This window comes from Acomys minous, assembly GCF_964271855.1.
Source record: "Acomys minous genome assembly, chromosome: 18".
NCBI classification, from domain to species: domain Eukaryota; kingdom Metazoa; phylum Chordata; class Mammalia; order Rodentia; family Muridae; genus Acomys; species Acomys minous.
In genome coordinates this window covers 19,463,670-19,482,568 of record NC_140501.1, presented here as the reverse complement: position 1 = coordinate 19,482,568, position 18,899 = coordinate 19,463,670, and the positions used below count along the sequence as shown (strand labels likewise).

Sequence of the window (18,899 nt, the reverse complement as noted above, 5' to 3'; positions counted from 1 at the left end):
TTAGACTTTATCACTGTATAAAAATGTACAGTGGTTTTATTGACATGTACATTCCAATATGTTTACAGCTGCAAGATAATGAGGCACACTCAGTATTGCACTTCATTAAAATCTCAGGCTCACACTTAACCTACGAGTTCAAATGAAACTGCTTTTGTAATTTAGTAATTTTTATACAGGACAAACATTGATAGCTTTATATACAGTGTGATACTTATTACATTTATAGGCCTTACTAACACAATTTTTTTTTAAATAACAGTCTAGGAAATAAACCAGAATATTCCTCTTTTTATACCCACCCGTGATGCAATTGTACAGGATTACAAAAAGGCAGTATACAATAAACAGTGATTATTTTTCTTTTTTGCTTGAAAGCCAGCATCATTCTTAGTCCATGAGTATGGTGATCCTTTTATATCAATTATCTATAAATGTCCAATGCTTCACAGGCCAATGACGGTAATGGCCACATGCAAACACCTCACAAGTTTGATGTTTTGGTTCAAAAGAAGATAAACCAAAATAATAGGGAAACTTTCCATAGCAAGAATTATGTACATGGTATTTGGCATCATTCTTGCACTGTGAATGCTTCGTTTTCACGAATGTAAAATGGTCCCATTCTTATCCTGAGCAGAGTTTTAAGCTTCACTGCATCCTCCCAGTGGATGAAGGCAACTATTCTCTCTGTAGACAAAGGATCTGAAAGTTCTAAAACGTGTGAGCGTTTCTGCACACTCCACACCCCAGAGCAAACTCTTCCCCCGTGGGTGGGTGAACAACATGGAGAGGACACTCAGTTCCTTCTAGCTGCTTGCCTTTGGGACCTGTACATATTTTGAAGAAGGCAAAGGAATGTAATTTTAAAACATACATAAATGCCATATGAATAAAAATCAACTTATCTTAATAAATAACATGCCTATGGATAAACAAACTAAAAAGAAATTTCTTCTTAGCACAAATATGTTAACCATACAAACTTCAGCACCAGCTAACAGGAAGTGAAATGCCCCCTAACATCCTAGCCTGAGGACCACTTAACCATACAAACTTCAGCACCAGCTAACAGGAAGTGAAATGCCCCTAACATCCTAGCCTGAGGACTACTTTGCTTCAAAGCTCTTTCTACAGGTAGATGAGCTGGAGAATTCATATTCATTTTAAAGCAAGGAGCAATGTGCAAAAGTGGTCACAAAAATCTCTCACCTTAATCTAGCAGAAAATTATTCTGTATGGGAAAACAGATTTTTGTGGGGGAATTTTTTAATAAGTAAAATCAAACCTAAATACAAATAAACCATGTCCACATCTACTTTCACTGGCAAAATGGGAAGACTGATGATGGTGTCCTTTGTTAAGTGTTGAAGGGAGATTAGTAGCAAAGTCAAGATGAGCTTAAAACATGAACATTATGATAATGTACTGTAGTAATCTGGAAAGAAATCTTGTGGGAAAGACACATTTGAAACCAAGTAGGCTGATACAAATATAAAAGCAAAACCTGACCTTTTCTAATAAATTTGGAATATATGATGAAATAAACGGCTCAGTATACATGTATGATTAATGACATCCAGCGTCACTGTTATGGAACATTGAGACTGATCTTGTAAGGTCCGCGTAAGAAGGCAAGGTGTGGGTGTAGGTATGTGACGGCAGATGATTTCAGAGCAAATACCCAATGCTGGCTTGGGCAATGGTCTGAGCTGACAGTGACCAGACCAGTTACACTGCTCCAAACAAATACAGGCACAGGTCCAGTAGGGGTCAACAGGGAGGAATACCAGACACTGGATAAAGAGTTGATTCTGTCTGTCATAAATTATAAACTGGAGCAGACCTCCCGTCTCAAACCATGTATCACTCACTCAGTGACAGACGACTCATACAATAGGTCAAGCAATGGTACCGTCTGTGGTGGCTTCTGCACACTTCAGGGAGAGAAGCTATGGGGCCATTTTCTTCACAAACACTTACTGCCTAGGTGTGTGAATTGTGTTGGCAGGGATTTTGGACTGAGAAATGAACACTGCATGGGCTGTATGTTCAAGGAGCTCAAATATTACCCATCACTATGGAGAGAAACAGTAACAGTGTAAGGAAAACCAAAATGAAGCTAACAGCTGCACACACTGCAGTGCGTGTACAGAGGCACTGTTCTGCTAATTTTTCATGACTGGAATGTAAACCACCATCTTTTGTGTAAAGAGACTGAGGTGCAATTAACTTAATTGTCCTGATTCCTAGATCTCTGTCACCTGTTACAGGGACACAGCAATAGTCGACTTAGATGGTGGTATAAACATTAAATATCCTGGCAACAAGGTAATAAAAATTTTAGGAATGGACATATGGGAATTAAATTATAGCCTGAATATTCTGATGGTCCCCAAACTTATAGCCTGAAACAGTCACCAATGTGATGGTGTTAGAAGGCCTTGGGAGGTGACTGCGTCAAGAGGGTGGAGCTCATCAACAAGAGTGGGATCATTATAAATAGAAGGTGGGCCTGAGAGGCCTTCTGCCCTGTGCGAGAGCATAGCAAGAAGGCACTGCCTATGAACAAGAGAGTGGGCTCTCCCTGGACACTAAGTCGGCCAGCACCTTGATGCCCGACTTGCCTCACTACAGAATGGTGATAAACAGACTCATTAGTAAAGTGTGAAGTCACACCATTCTGGCGTGGAGGACTGTGGCAGTCTACTTCAGCTTCGCATTCTTCTGTCCTCATCAGACGCTGCACAGCCGTCCTTTCCTCAGCTGGAAATTGGTTGTCCCCGGCTCCTCCCATGTCACAGGCCAGGAAGTATGACGGACTTTCTCCTGGTTCCTGTTTATTTCCACACCTTGACCTACAACTTGTACTGAACGCACTCCCTTCCCTCAGAGCTAAGATCATGTCTGACAGTCTCTGCCCCTGCTCCCTCTTGCTGACTTTAGCTCGTTTCTCTCCTCGCTATCACGGCTCTCAGCTCTATTTACCGACAACCACCCTGGTCGCTCAAATCATTCTCAATTTGCTTCTTTCAAAGTCTGCAACCAATTAAAGGGAGGCTTAAGGAGATCAGTATAACAATTTTTAAAATGTAAGTTAACTTAAAAACTTTTATTTATATTTTATGTATGAGTGCTCTATCTGCATGTACACCTGCATGCCAGAAGAGGACGTCAGATCCCAGTATAGATGGTCATGAGCCACCATGTAGTTGTTGGGAATTGAACTCAGGACTTCTGGAAGAGCAGACAGTGCTCTTAAGCATTGAGCCATCTCTTCAGCCCACTATGACTACTTTTATTTATACACAAACAAATAGCAATATGTTTCATATGACTTAAAAGTCAAAATGTTAAAAGGTTTTTTGTAAGTCACCTTTTTATCCTCCAATCTCTAAAATTTTGCCCCAGTTCTTTTCAATTGTTAATCAATTAAAAATTTCTGTCTCTTGTCTATTTGTAATATTACTTATGCACATATAATGAGTATATAGCCCCACTTTCCCTGTCATCCAAAAGGTAGCTCAGTACAAACACTCAGCTGTACTTTATTTTTATCACTATGCTATGTTTTAGAGGTCTATGCACATCAGTACAAAGAGACTCTACGCTTTGTCTCCTCCTCCTATGATTTTTAAATACTAACTGAGAGCATTTAGTATTATTAACCCACTCCCTAGATGGACACTAGTATTTACAAACTTTTACTATTATATGAAATGTTGCAATGAGCCTTCTGCCCCTTTATAGTGTCTTCCTGAGCAGGTACACCCCATAGTTAGGACAGCATGGTGGGGAACGAGGGGTGAAGCTAGTGCACTGCTCTCCAGGGCACCCACCATCTACGTTAGCAAACCTGACAAGTGGGAGGGTGTGCTGCAGAGCACGTGCACCTGTGTTTACACTAGCTACAGATCCAGCTCACATAAAATCCTCCCCTCAGGCTCATTTAACCCTCCCTACCGCCTCACTCAAGCCTGGCAGTCTCTTTCCTGTGACCATGAGCTTCCTGACAGCTTCCATTTCTTGACTGAGGGGTTTTGTGTTCATTTTCTTTTCTTAGCCTGATCTCCTTACAGTTCTTTCTTCTGTATTCTTGGTGGATTTTGATATTTCCTTAAATTTCTGGTGCTCACTATGCTGCCACTTCCCAGGAATTCTACATCACGTCACCTGCATACTTTATGGAAATCTACCCAAGGAAAACAACAAACAAATAAACAAACAATAAACAAAGGCCCTCCCCCCAAACCCCAAAAGCTGGGCCGGGTGTTGATTGAACTTCTGGCACTAGAAACGGAGTTTTCAATCTTGAAACCTCAATACTATACACATGATAGCTGTGAGCTTAAATGACGGAAGACATACCTGCAGGACAGTGTGGGAGCTCTTCCTTAGGAATGCTGGTCATTCTCTGAAAATCATCATGACAAGCATTACAGAAATGGGTTGTACCAAAACAGAAGAACACAGCCACTGAACAGCAGTAGCGACATTTGTATTCTAAAAAGTCTGTTCCATGTTTGGGACACATCTATAACAAAAGATGAGGCAAACAAGATTACAGTGAGCTATTTCAACAAAACTTGTGATAGCTGAATACATGTATAGTAGACTTAATACGTCTATAGATTATTAATCAGTATTTTGAGAGCATATGTAGCTCTGAAAGCTGAGTGAAAAACAATGGTGCAGTTAAAAAAAAAAATGAGTGAACATGTGACCCAAAAGATCTAATCAAAGCCTCAAATTCATCTTTAGTCTCCTATACAATCTACCTGATTAATAAGCAAACTAATTTCCTCATGAATGTTTTATTGGACTAGAAAGTTACACAATAATCTACTATCTACCAATCTCATAGGTATACTGTGAAGGTTTCATTAAAGATGGAGAAGCCTAAAAGTTTGAGTTCAGGTTTATAAAATGAAATAAGCAAATGTTTTCATTTTTTCCTTCTATATAGTGATCACTTCATGAATGAGAACTTTAGAATGAAAATATTAAAAAAAATAACACTCATGAAGCAATTTGGAACTTCATGTGCAATCCTGATATGTATCAGAATATAGTATGTGTGGGTATGTATCAGGAGGATCGTGGCAAATCTGGTTTAAAGATAAATTTTAGAGACAAAAATTTGACTAAAAAAAGGGCTATTTTTACTATTTTAAATTTTGTATAGGTGTGTGTATGTTTGTGAATATGAACACAGGTGCCCTTGGAGGCTAGAGGTATTCTCCCAGAGCTGCCTGGGAAGGTTGTGAGCTGCCTGATGAGGGTGCTGTGCACCACGCCGGGGCCCTCTGGAAGATCAGCAAGTGCTCTTAACTGCTGAGCCATCTCTCCAGGCCCAACTGTGACTTTCTCATAGTGTCTAATAAAATGGTCTGCCTACCTGAGCCCTAGACACATCGGAACAGGCACCACATATGAGCTCTCTGGGGTCGTAATCATCTCCTTGTCCAGCTTCTGCATCACAGCGAGCTTCACCACCAAAATATGCCTGTGGAGAAACCATGCTATGTGAAACAACAGCACAGGAGACACAGTGATGTCTGTTAGCCACGCCTTCACGACGCCAAGCAAACACATCTATACTGATGACTGTGGGGAGACTCAGGGTTAGAAATGAAGCTCGCTCTATCTATCTATCTATCTATCTATCTATCTATCTATCTATCTATCTATCTAGTTGGTTTTGACTAGACAGGGTTTCTTTGTGTACCCTTGGCTGTCCTACAACTTGTTCTATAGAATAAGCAGACCTCAAATTCAGAGATTTGCCTGTCTCTACCTCTCTAGTGCTGGGATTAAAGGTGGGCACCACCATGTCTGGCTCAAGGAAAATGATGAGAAAATATACAATATTCCAAACATACATGAGGAATAAGGATATCAAGCAGTAAATACAAATGATGCTTTTTCAGGGCAAAGTTAATAGTTTTTCTCATTTTGAAATCTTATACAACATATTTCCTTAAATTGCTTAAAACACACATTTTAATTTCTTGGTCATTAAATATATATAATTAAGTGTGCCTGGCATAAATTAGGATAAAATCAAAATTCTGAGTTTAATAAGAAAGCAACAAATCAATTTAAGCATCTTCTGATCATACAATTTTTGAAATAAGCAGAAATTTAAGAAATTCTATACAGAATACTGCTTATACCTGTAAATCTATACTATATCTACAACTTAGTAATATCCAACATGAATACCAGAATGAATGAAATTATCTTGATGGCCAATTCATTTTTACTTGTTTGTGCACAAAATAAATGAGGCCACGAAATTGGGACAATTCTCATGTGCATAATTGTCTATAGTCAAGAAGCTAGGTCCGAATTGGGAGTAAACAAGATGAGTCAATGTCAATCTATTATCTGGACTAGAAAAACAGGTCACAAAACAGGCTCCATTGGTGTGGAGTTTATAATGGTCATCTGTCAGCTAAATGTGGCTTTGCTGGTGTGTCAGTTTATTCCAGGCCAGTTTGCTTATTCCAGCTGCTTCAGTTTTCTCTATCTTCTACATGGCTTGGTAACCATGTGACTGTTAACCCAGTAGGAGCAAAGTACCCACTTATGTCTTCACAGTAAACACACGTAAATGGTATTTTAGTATTTGTAACAATACAGCGGTTACACATTTATACCTGTGGTCTGTCCTTGTCTGTACATGTGCATATTCATGTACTTTCAGCTATTTAGCCTTCCACTAATTAAGTTTATCTTCTCTATTATACTGCAGGGCTGTATATCATTTCTTCACTCACTCATTCATCCTCTAATTAACCTAGTATTTATGTACTGACTAAGCATCAAGTGGTGGAGACAGAGAAATGAAAACAATATATCCGTTGTCTTTATAGAGCTTATGAGATGGGGTAGAGACAAGGAAAGATGTAAAAATAATGGAGGTCAGGTGTTGCGATCGATGTGTGCGAGACAGTAGAACCGGCAGAGGAGTTGGGAAGGGTGAGTAAGTTACAGAGGAACCGGAACTGAATCCTGAGGTACAGTCAAATGGGACATGTGTGTGTCTACAGCCACAGTGACAGTACATGTGCAGCAGGGGTAGAGAAGAACATTCCAGAGAAGCAAGAGTGTGCCAGCACAGGGCCATCAGCAGAGGAGCACTCGTGGCTGAGGCTGAGGGAATGTAAGTTGCTTAGTATGCTGTTGGGGTAAAAGAGGAGAGGTAGACAGTGTCAAGGAGACTTAGAAATCCCAACCTACTGCAGCTGTGTAAGGGAAGGAATGAAGCTCAGGAATGGCACAGAGAGCTCAGGAAGACACTATAGTCACAGGAGAAGACAGAGTTCCTCAAGATGGAACAGGAAACAAGGACTCAGCAATCTGTGGGCCGAATGAGGACTTGGCAGATACAGCTATACACTGGGGAGTGACGATTAGTATATATCAGACGCCAACACCGAGGTACTTGCGAGAACCTCAGATGTCTAGTAAGCAGACCACAGTCTGGAAGGTCACAATGGTACAAGGGATAGGTAAAGTCATGAATGTACGGAGGTCACCAAGATAAGAGGAGCAGGGTAGTAAGTAGGAATGCTGGTAAACACAAGCGTGTTCAACAGACCAGCGTCAGAGCAGCCTACTTAAGAACCAGTTGTGCCAGGCATGATGTGAAGTCTGCTTTGTATGGAGATACCACAAACTTTAGAGGAAGTTTGTCTATGTAAATAGTATTCCCTTCTCCTCAACTAAGTACATTACTTCAATCTGAAACACTGTATTAAGCTTCCTCATTTTTAACTTTAAGCTCACGGTTTGAGAATAATTATACGTTATTATACAGTCCAATTGAATTCTATGGGCAATCTCCAGATCTTAACACTATAGTTAATAACTCTGAGGCGTACCTTTCTGCACTTGTAGCAGACATAATATGCGTATCTATTCATGGCATAGCCAGCTGGATCATTATAAAACCTGACACCAGGAGTTGTGATTGCTTCACTCTTATGCAGACCTTCATATTCCAACCTCATTAAGGCTTTTCTTCTGACATCTTCATAGAGTTCTTTTATTGGATCAAGCAGGTCTTTTAATACCGTATGATTAATTTTGTTCTGAAATAAAAAGTAAAATTTTTAACAGAGACATTTATAAAATAGTTCAATGACATTCAGTGTACACTCAAGTGTCAACCATTGTAACAGGAGATAATCAGTTAGAACACATTGTGTCTATAAAGCATTAATTAAAAACAACTCTGTAAAGTCCTCAAAAACTTCTATTTTGACAAGAGCAAGGAAAATGGAAGCATCAGGAGTCTGCATAAAGTGTCCATTCTTCGGCTTCATATCTCCTGTTTGAAATACATCTCCTTCAGTCTTAGCTGTTCTAGGAACACAGGCTGTCTTGCTGCCACAGACATGACACCTGAGCTCGTGTGTGGGTTGTGAGGATGTGTTGGCTCCTTGGAGATGGGGTGCTGTCAGGACAGAGGCGACCAGTGCTTCCTATACCATCTCCTCTGCTGTTCCAGACTGCTACACATGACTCAGCTCTGTGGCACCATGAGAAGGGAGAACTAAATACTGTAAATTTTCTTTATTATTCCCTTGTCCAATTAAGTAATGAATGGGCTGAGTTTTTTCCATACTAAGTCCATTGCAACAGCCTGTAAATATGAAGGTTAAAAAAAGAGAGAACTTTACAAACCAAGATACACTCTTTAACAAAGGTGTTTTTATTTTCATTATCAGGCCGCCGAAACAATTCTCTAATTTGCTCACTACTTTTATAGTGATGTGTGGCAATGCCAGAGAAGTGTTCTTATTTTAACCAGTTCTAAAACTGTTTTAAAGGCACTAAATGTTAATATTTCACTTTTTAGTAGCAGATCTTAGATCCTGTAAGCACCAGAGGATCCTTTACCTGTTAGTGCCTCCCAGCCATGTGACATAACTCTAAGCGTGTCTGAGATCACTAATACACAATGACGCTTATATTAACATTTATCCTGCTATATATATTATGTTTAATTCAATTTAGTCAGCTTTTACCTAACAATTTAGGTGACAATTACTATTCCTTCCCACCCCAAAGGTCTAAGTCAGTGTTTCTCTTCCTAATGCTGTGACTCTTGAATATAGTTCCTCATGCTATGGTGAACTCCAACCATAAAATTACTTTTTATTGCTATTTCATAATTGTAATTTTGCTATGCTATGAATCATATGGTAAAGTATCTGTGTTTTCTAACGGTTTCAGGTGACCCATGTGAAAGGATCATTCGACCCCCAAAGGAGTCACAGTCTACAGGTTGAGAAGGACTGGTCTGAGAAAGAGAACAGCTTATTGCTGGGGATCTCTAATATCCCAATAGCAACTACTCTGGAAAAATCTTATACTGTCTCTAGGTGCTACTTGGATGAGGAGGACAGAAACTAATGGAGGCTCGGGGAAGGAAAACGGGAAACAGGAAAGGACAGCAGGATATGTTGGTAACTACGTGAGACGGAAACACAGATGGCAGGAAATACAAAGTGAGTGAGTTCGGGTTCATTCCACACCTTGCAGATGGGACATGATATGAATCCGAATGTGATCCTTGGACCAAGCCATCTGTTCTCCAGAACTCGCCGGCAGCACTGTAGGTGGAACACGTGACTGCAGTCCAACTTCAAGACAGAAACGAGAAGGGTGCAGGTAAGCAAGTGCAGCCATGACAGCACTCAGGTAACGGGAGACTCCAATGTACAAGAGCTATGTGAAGTAGCAAGCGGAAATCCAGCACTGCAGCACTGAGAAACCCTGAGACGTTTACAACTTATTCACGGGACATTACTACTAAGTTTTAAACCTCTAATTTTTTCCAGTCATGCATTAATGCTACTTATGTAAGAACTGCATATGTAAAGTAGGCTAGGTCAGGAAAATGTGAAATTATCTAATTAACCTCCATATAGAGAAAAGAAATTACTGCTTTAATGAATTAAGATTTTGTTGAGAATATTCATTATCTTAGAATCAATTACATGGACTGAAAATACACAGAAATGTCCAGTTACAAACTCTCATCAAGCACATACGGTGCTGGCGTCTACCAGGTACTGACGTATGCACCGCCGCACACAGATCAGGAACACATGCTGTGCCATGGTCTGTATTTCAGAGATTAGGAAGAGGTTAGCTACTTGATACTCTAGTCACTTCCCCCTTCAAATCATAGATCACAAAAATCGCCAATAGTTGGGCCTGCAGAACAGGAAGTAACTGGATTTCTACTCCACATATACGAATGAATATATATACAGCAGGACGGTTTCCCTGGGCCATCTTAAGAAAGTTCCGATCATCTTTATCTGAGAAACATATTTCTACCTCCTCCTATTAAAATCTAGGCACATTTAGAAGCCGAGGAACCTGAATGGCGGGCGCTGCGGAGAGCGCTTCCGTGAAGCAGATCATACACATGTCGTCAGCGTCCTGCTTCAGGGTGGCGGCGTCCTTATCACAGCCGTGCAGACAGGGCAGGCAGCGCTCCTCGTTCCTGACGCCTCCACACGGATGCCCGCAGGGATGTGTCTTACTACACGCAATCTTAGCATATTCCTGTGGAGGACGAATTGCAATGGTTTTATGATGATTAAAAAGGGCATGCATCCTATAGTTAGACCAACCAAATGACTTTATAGAAACTACCTATTAGAATAAAATAACAACAATTTATTCCTATGCTTTGAATATAAACTAGATCAAGAGTTTTTCTTTTAATGTAATTAAAGGGTTTCATTCCATATAAAGAACAGACTGATAAAAAGTAAACTATGATTTTAGTTGATTTGGCATCATGTATAGGCATGAAGTATAAGGTTCTGAATTAAAAATCTAATCACTGGCCCCTTTCCCAAAACTGTGGCCAAAACCCAAAACAAACAAAACCTCACCTTATCTCTCACAATTGCAATACCACCCATTCCACAGCATATTTATTCAGAATTCAAAACCTTTCAGATACTGGAAGGTTTTTTTTTTTTTTTGGTGAACAAATATATGAACTTGGGCAGATGTATATTTTAAGTTCTTATGTGTGCATGTACATGTGCTTGCTGCATGTTTTTGCACTGTGCATGTGTGTATGTTTGCCCATGGATGTCTGTGCTGGGAATCAAGCCTGGGTCCTCTTCAAGAGTAGCAAGTGCTGTTAGCACTGAGCCATCTCTCCAGTACCAAGTAGTCAGATACCTTAACTGTTTCCAGAAGAAAATTAAGTACTACTAGTGGTGATAAACAGGCAACACAGAAAGTGACCTGTGGGCTGTGACAAAGGAAGCCGACAAAGGAAAACTGCACTGAGGTGAGACTACAACCCTTACTAAACAATAAATAGAAGTGCTCTGTGAGAGCATATGTTCTTCCTTCCTGGGATGGTCTAACCTCTAACTAGATACCTACCTGGCAGTCTGCATCAGAACACACACTGCCAACGGCAGACAACTCTGTTCCACTCCGGGACCCACAGAAGCGGCATGCTTCTGAGCTACTTGTGGTGGGTTTGCCTAGATACAAACAAAGACAGACCTCTCATGAAGACATGCTTTTTATATTGCAATGTAGATAATTTTGAAGTAGCAAACTAGATTTCCTTCAGTTACTGAGGGCTTGTTTGCTGTCCTAATTACTAAGGAAGTAATCACCTAATGGATAAGAAAATTAAAAATCTAAAACCAAATAAATTTAATTGATCTATAGCATCTTAGCAGAAGAATCAGACTATATATCTAGTCAAAATAGTAGACTGAGCAAATCTGGCAAGCCCTTACTCAAAATGCAAAAACCTAGATAATTATTCTAATTAAAAATTAAGGTCTATAGAATAAAGGAAATTTTTTTTTAGTATTTTCATATAACAAAATTATATGACAGTACAAAAATCTGACTAGATTATAAAACCTGAAAAATAGAAAAATCTATCCAAGGAATTCTGCCTATTTCAAAAGGCATTTAAATATGTTAAAATATTGAAAGAAGGATCAGAATTCCTTCAAGCAAAGATCAAAGAGCTTGCTCATTTTCATGTACAGGCGCGTGAGTTCTAGCAACAACCCCGGGCTGCCCAAGTGGCTGCAGAACAAGGTGACTCCGCATTACGTTTATTAGTGGAGAGCACTGACAAGTCAGTTTTCAGACAAGGCTTACGTTGTGGCGTAAAGCATGCCACCTTGAAATAGTTAATTTATTCAAATTTATGCTCAAGGCCAACAAGAAAAATTTGTGTCAGTGGGACAAATGGCAGACAGCAGCTGTACTAAAACCCACAAAACTTCATGTTTTGATGTAACATTAATCTTCCAATATGTAAGATTTTATTTTATTTTAAAAAAAGGAATTAAAGCTGAGATTCAAATGTACTAGACTATACATAAAAACCATCTTTACAGCAATGCCTAGTGATCTCTATTGATTCTTATAGTTAGTAAAGCACAACTATCCAGAAAGCCCTGAGAAGGACTAAATGTGTAAGAGACACAGTGTTACAAGAGTCACGGGACCTTACAGCTCAGAGTGCAGGCATGGTATCCTCAGACGCACACTCACTTTTGTGTTCTTCGTTAATGTGGGAGGCTCACTTACAAAGGTGTAAGTAGTATAAGACAATGAATTCTACAGAGGTTACTGGACTGCCCAAAGTCACTATGGTGGTTTACATATGAACGGCCCCCATAGGCTCATGTATTTCAGTGCGTGGTTACCAGGGAGTGGAACCATTTAAGGGGATTAGGAGTAGAGGTTGGGCTTGTTGGAGTAGGTGTGGCCTTGAAGGAAGAAGTGTGTCTTTAGGGGATGACTTCAAGGTTTCAGAAGCCCATGCCAGGCCCTGCCTATTTGCCTGCATGCTTGAGAAAGCAGATGTAAAGTTCTTGGCTGCTTCTCCAGCTCCATTTGTGCCACCATGATGACACTGGACTAACGTCTGAAAATGTAAGCAAACCCAATTAAATGTCTTCTTTATAAGAGTTGCTTTGGCCATGGTGTCTCTTCACAGCAGCAGAACAGAAGATAGTTACACAGTAGGTTGGTGGCAAGTGGAGTGTCCTAACCTTTAGTCTGATGCTCTTTCTAGCATAGATGACAGCCTGTGCTTGCCAAACATATGTGGTCAAATGCCATCAGTAAGCAGGTGAATACTACTCAAGATTGTCCCCATTACATAAACTAGTATCTAACTTACTATATATGGTAGACATGGTTTATCCTCTGCCTTTCAAGTTAGGACTTAACCTTCAATTTACCTGTGTGTTCTCGGAATTCCACCATCGCCTTCATTGTTTTAGAATCAGCTAGTGCCATCAACCAAAACAGTTTTGTTCTACCACAGCCTTCATGAAGGTCAACCTTTATAGCTTCTTCTTCTTCTTTGAAGACCTGTTGTTCCATTATAGAAAAGGGATGTGTGATTATGTTTCTGGGTAGAAGCAAGAACGGATCCATTCAGCAACAACGGCTTTCTATATAAAGCACTGTAAGACGTTCCAGACACGCCCAGTGCTCATTTCAGTCTTCACAACCGCTCCACACTTCTAATTCAATCTTGGCAAATTTAGGCATGTGCTCAGTTTATAGTTGTAAGCGTGATCGCTGAGAGGTTAGGAAGGACCATACATTCCAAAGCCCATGCTTCCCCTCGTTCACTCCCACATTAATTCAGAGTTCTCTCACCGCAGACACCGATCTGGGTATGAAGACAAATCCTACCTGTCTTTGGTGAGTTTTAGTTCGTCGATGCAGATGAAGGAATCTGTCACAGTCAGTACATAAGTTCCCGCAGACATTACATAAGATGATAGCTGCAGTTTCACCATCGTCATGGTTATCGCACATAGGCTGGGAAAGGGTATTGCCACATGCTACGTTAGACTCACAAGAAAGCCTCAGACAAATTGAACCTAAGTAATTGTATTCACGATACTGACAGATTTTATTCTAAAATCTGTAAGGCTTTTAGAATTTGAAATTTACAAAGAACTAGTGCAGGTATATACTGAGCTATCAAAATCTCTAAATTATTCAATAGGGTTAATGTGCACGCAGGTCAGCGGTTAAATACTCATTTATTTTATGTGTATGAGTGCCCTATCTGCATGTACACCTGCAGGCCAGAAGAGGGCATCAGATCACGTAATAGGTGCTTGTGAGCCATCATGTGGTTGCTGAGAATTGAACTCAGAACTTCTGGAAGAGCGGCCAGTGCTCTTAATTGCTGAGCCATCTCTCCAGCCCCCAGGTCAGTGGTTAAAAGGAAGAAAATTTATACTTTATTTAATGACTTACTATTCTCCCTGTTATATATCCAAATTTCCAGAATGATAAATGAGTATGGGTTTATTAAAAAAACCCACTTCAATAGTAATCAGAAAGTGCTGAAGGCATGCAGCATGCTCCCCTGAAAGGACTGAAGTGTCTCTGAGCCTTCTCTAACGCCACCTTGGAAGAGGGAATGTCACATTGTCTCTCTTACTGCCTTACTTCCTTTTGTCCTAAGACTAATCACATCTATAAAAAATATATTTTCTATAAATGCTGCACATTTTTATGATATAAGCATGAATCAGAGAAGGATAAAGATTTTATATAGTCAAATAAAACGCCCTAGATTTTCTAAAGCATGAAGTAGGTTTATGAGACAAATTGGGCAAACAGGACACAAGTTTCCACAAATTTCATCTGCTGCCTTTCCCACAAACTATGACTAACTATAAAGAACACAGAGTTAAAACGTTCTCACGAAACAATCCTGACCTTACCATTTGCTTCTGTTGCCCGTCCTTTCCCATCCACCTCCCTGATGAGAGGCGATCCACATGGTCCTGATCGAGAACACACAGTGACGCCAGAGCAAGCCAGAGCTGCGGAGGAGAAAGGCTATGTATTACTGCATTATGTTGTGAATACACTTACAAAATACTCAAAATCTCACACAGATAACAGCCAAATAAATGCTGGCTCAGTTCACAAATACATCAATATTTGGTAGCACTTGCACTTTCCTGATGATACAGAGGAGTGGAAGGTCACTGTGTATGTGCCACACACCTAGTGTACACCTGAACAACTAACAGATGACCATATCTATGTGGGACCATTGCTTTCTATCTGGTGTGAAATTATCCTCTATCAATGATGTATAGTCAATTCATTTGTATGAATACTATTTACTGTACATGGCCACTGTGTATTTTCCAAGCTAGTATATCGGTCCAAAGCTCTATACTCCAAATGAGATGATAAGTAGCTAGTTCTGCAGTTTCATAAATGCTTGGGTAAATATTAGGTTATTCTATATAATAACAGTTTTTCAGAAGTCTCTGTTGTCTCAAAGAACTTTCTTTGTACACTTTGCCATGAGTAAACTTTAGAAAATCTGTGGAGATAGGATAGATGGCTTTGCATGAGTGAGAACCTGAGTTCAAGTTGCTAGAACTCATGTAACACTGAGCACGCGAGAGTGCATGTCTGCAATCCCAGCGCACCCAGGCAGGATGAGCTGCAGAGCCTGGGGAGTCTCTGGAGGATCGTCAGTCGGCTAGCCTGCTGGTGGCAGCAGGAAACTCTAAGGTGACTATCTCTACAAGATGGGAGACAAGGATCACCACTTGAGGCTGTCCTCTGACTTTTACACCCGTGCCGCAGGCACACGAGCACTTGTACATATACATACCATCACATACATATATACACATACAACACACAGACACATGTATGAGAAACACTGCAACATTTCTGAGGGATGAAAACAGTGAACTTCAGTTTTATACAGAATGATACATTCATTCATTATTGAAACACTGAAAAAAGAGAAAAAGAAAATCTATACAGGTAAAAAGGAAATGTAGAATGAGAGAATTCTTAAGTAGTAGTACAGTTAACTGTAAAAAAATATTTGTTTTAAGTGTCACATTCATTAGAATGGTACCATAAACTGGATTTCTCTGCTCTAACATAATATAACTTATTTCCTTTACAGACTTAGGAGAGTTAATCTAAATGATTTCCTTTAGTATGTAAGATTCCTAATGATGTCACACCATTCTCTTCAGCAACAGCTTAAATCGCTTTGGGAATTATATGGCTCATAAAACCTGACATATTAAAAATTAGATGTCTCATTTAAAGAATGCAATCGTATTTCCTCAAAAGTTTGACCCTACATAAAACTAGCATGCACTGTTTTAAAACATGTTTAGACTTATTTATTCTATTTTATGTGCCTGAGTACTTTGCCTGCACACATGCACACTGCCTGTGAAGGTCAGAAGCCGGCCTGAGAGCTCTGGAGCTGCAGTTGTCACAGTGGCTGTGAGGCAGCAATGTGAGCACTGGGAACTGAGCCCGAGCCTCTGGGAGAGAAGCCAGTGCTCTTACCTGCAGAGCCAGGTCTCCAGGTAGAAGCACAGTTTTTAAAAACAAAGCATACAATCCTAGTAGTTGAACTAGGGTCTTTCATTTAAAAAGAACTGCACAGGAGGGAGCCTTGTCTTTGAAAGACCGTCAGTCTGTCATATCATAATGCTCAATTTACTGAGGTAAGCTACAGCAAATAGGTCAGTAGAAAGATGATGTATGCAGGCTAATTTAGACTTTTCTAAGCAGTGTATTTTCAGTTTCCTAAATAACTAAGAAGTTGATATTAAGCACTCAACACTGAACAGAAATCAATAACACATTTAGTTCAGTACAGTCACTTTTTGATGAATACCTGTTTAGTTACTAATGTGGACTGTTGACTTACTGATTAAACATAATAATGCAGACCAAATTTAAAACAAACAATAAACTTACTCGAGTTGTTGCAATGCATCTCACTGGAGACCTAAATTCTTCCTCCATCTTGGTCAAGGCAATGATAGTTTCTGCAATAGCATTTTTTGTCACTCGGGACCAAGCTTCCGACAGGTGACCCTATTGATCAGGACAGAATATCTTATCAAGTAACCAGGATTGTGTCATCATAGAAAACTCTTTTCTCTAAATAACAAATCTCAAAAGAGAATCTTTACTTATAACAAGACCCTCTGCTTTTAGAGAGGAGCACAAACTAAAAACCCTTCATAATTTTATAAAAGAAGTCAGTTACTAATTGTTTTGATGATTGTAAAGTAAATAAAAATTAAAGCCTGAATATGGCTTTTTTGTAGTGCTTAAGGATACTTTCTTTTATACTTGGATTAAAAAAAAAGCACAAATACGGTTTCTATGCTTGGGAAGTTTTGGCTATAAAAAGCTCGATATTTAACATGAAACATATATACCTAAATTACTAAGTTAATTACTTTATGTCCTGTTTCTAGACTCTAAGGGCACATAGGTTCAATATACAAATGCTTTTTTCACTTTACTTCTTTCTTCTCAATGCTGGGGATCCAACCCAGGACCTTGAATATAGCTATGCAGATTTTTTTGTTGCTGTTATTAATTTTGGGGTGCGGGTGCTGACAAGATGGCTTGATAATTATGAGCTGAGTACTGCTCTTCCAGAGGACCTGAGTTTGAATGTTAATACTCATGTGAGGCAGCTCATAGCTTATAACTCTAGCTTCAGGAGATCCAACACTTTATTCTGGCCTCTCCAGGGCACTGCACTTCTGTGTACAGTCATCCTAACCTCTATAGACACATAGTAAAAATCTTTAAAATTTTTATTTCTTTTTATTTTATATGTATGAATGTTTGCTAGCATGTACGTAAATGACCTGTGTGTGCCTGGTGCTTTTGGAGGCCAGTAGGAATGTTGGATACCCTAGAGCTGGACTGACACAGCTGTGAGCCACATGTGGGCACAAGAGCAGCCAGTGCTCTCAACTTCTAGCTCCAGCTACACAGATGCTTAATGAGCACCAATACTTTATTACAGAATTCAGGTGTTCAAAACATTCTTCTTAGGCATTGGACTTCTAGAGAATGCCTACTTTCCATGAAGCCTAGGAAAATGTCCATAGTTAAGAAAAAATTAGAATTTCAACTTTCCCCCAGAATCTCATTCTACATGCAATCTGTTAATGAGCAATTGGTGCATCCTCCTTAAAAGTGCCTACTGTCCCCTCCGCCTCCTCCTCAGGCTGTCCCCTAAGGACACAGTACAATGTGAGCAGAGTGACCTAATGGAGCCAGGCACTCAGGGGAGTAACTCCCTATCTCTCACACTCCAGACTCATCCAAGACCAGTACCTTCAGATAGTGGCACAGGACCTAAGTGAAGAATTTAAAGGCTTAAAAACTCAGAACTGAAGATGGCGAAAAACGTCTACTTCTAGGAGTCTTTTCTTATTTTTATCTTTTAGATTTTCAACATAGGTTTTCTCTTAGTTAAGAAAGAACAGTATTTGTTTTAAGGTCCTGGAAAATTCTCAGGTAAATAAACTGGGAGTTTGAAATGAACAAGTTGAATGACAAATTTATCATCCACTAACAAGACCAATGGTATAATAGTGAGCATTTTAAAAGTAGTCTTCAAATAAAACTTGAAACACTAATATACTTTTATTAATTTAGCACAGTAAGCTGTTTTCCATGTCAACCAGACTCTTGCTTAGCTCACTGATGTTGTAGTCAAGATCAAGGGGACTTACTGCAGCCATATCCTTAATAAGCTTAATGATGATCTCGGAGATCTGAGTAGGAGTTGAGCCTTTCATCCACCAATGACTTTCACCTCGCCGGAGGTAACTACAAAGAAAACATTATTTCAGCACAGAACATTTTAATGGTTTAGTGGTCTGAGTCAATTAGGATGTTTACTACAGTTTTATTAGTTTATTTTGTATGTCTATGTACCTGTAACAGAGAAGAACTTGCAGAGCTGGCTCTGTCCACCCACTAAGTGGGCCAAGGGGATTGCAGTCAGGCTGTGAGGCTTTGCTGTA

At 39.7% G+C, this 18,899-nt stretch overlaps 1 protein-coding gene across 13 annotated transcripts in view; it reads right to left on the bottom strand.

The window, feature by feature from the left end:
- The window catches only part of MYCBP2 (MYC binding protein 2), a 230,898-nt gene continuing 211,999 nt past the window's right edge, over positions 1–18,899 (bottom strand). For all 13 annotated transcript variants that reach the window (XM_084767812.1, XM_084767815.1, XM_084767818.1 and 10 more), the window contains 12 exons: positions 18,606–18,702; positions 16,819–16,938; positions 14,784–14,885; positions 13,735–13,863; positions 13,272–13,404; positions 11,434–11,537; positions 10,402–10,590; positions 9,549–9,656; positions 7,890–8,099; positions 5,399–5,506; positions 4,369–4,534; positions 1–830 (listed from right to left, as the gene is read on the bottom strand). In XM_084767812.1, the coding sequence (XP_084623938.1) occupies positions 715–830; positions 4,369–4,534; positions 5,399–5,506; positions 7,890–8,099; positions 9,549–9,656; positions 10,402–10,590; positions 11,434–11,537; positions 13,272–13,404; positions 13,735–13,863; positions 14,784–14,885; positions 16,819–16,938; positions 18,606–18,702 (1,582 nt within the window). In that variant the 3' untranslated portion in view covers positions 1–714. The remainder of the gene's footprint in view (positions 831–4,368; positions 4,535–5,398; positions 5,507–7,889; positions 8,100–9,548; positions 9,657–10,401; positions 10,591–11,433; positions 11,538–13,271; positions 13,405–13,734; positions 13,864–14,783; positions 14,886–16,818; positions 16,939–18,605; positions 18,703–18,899) is intronic.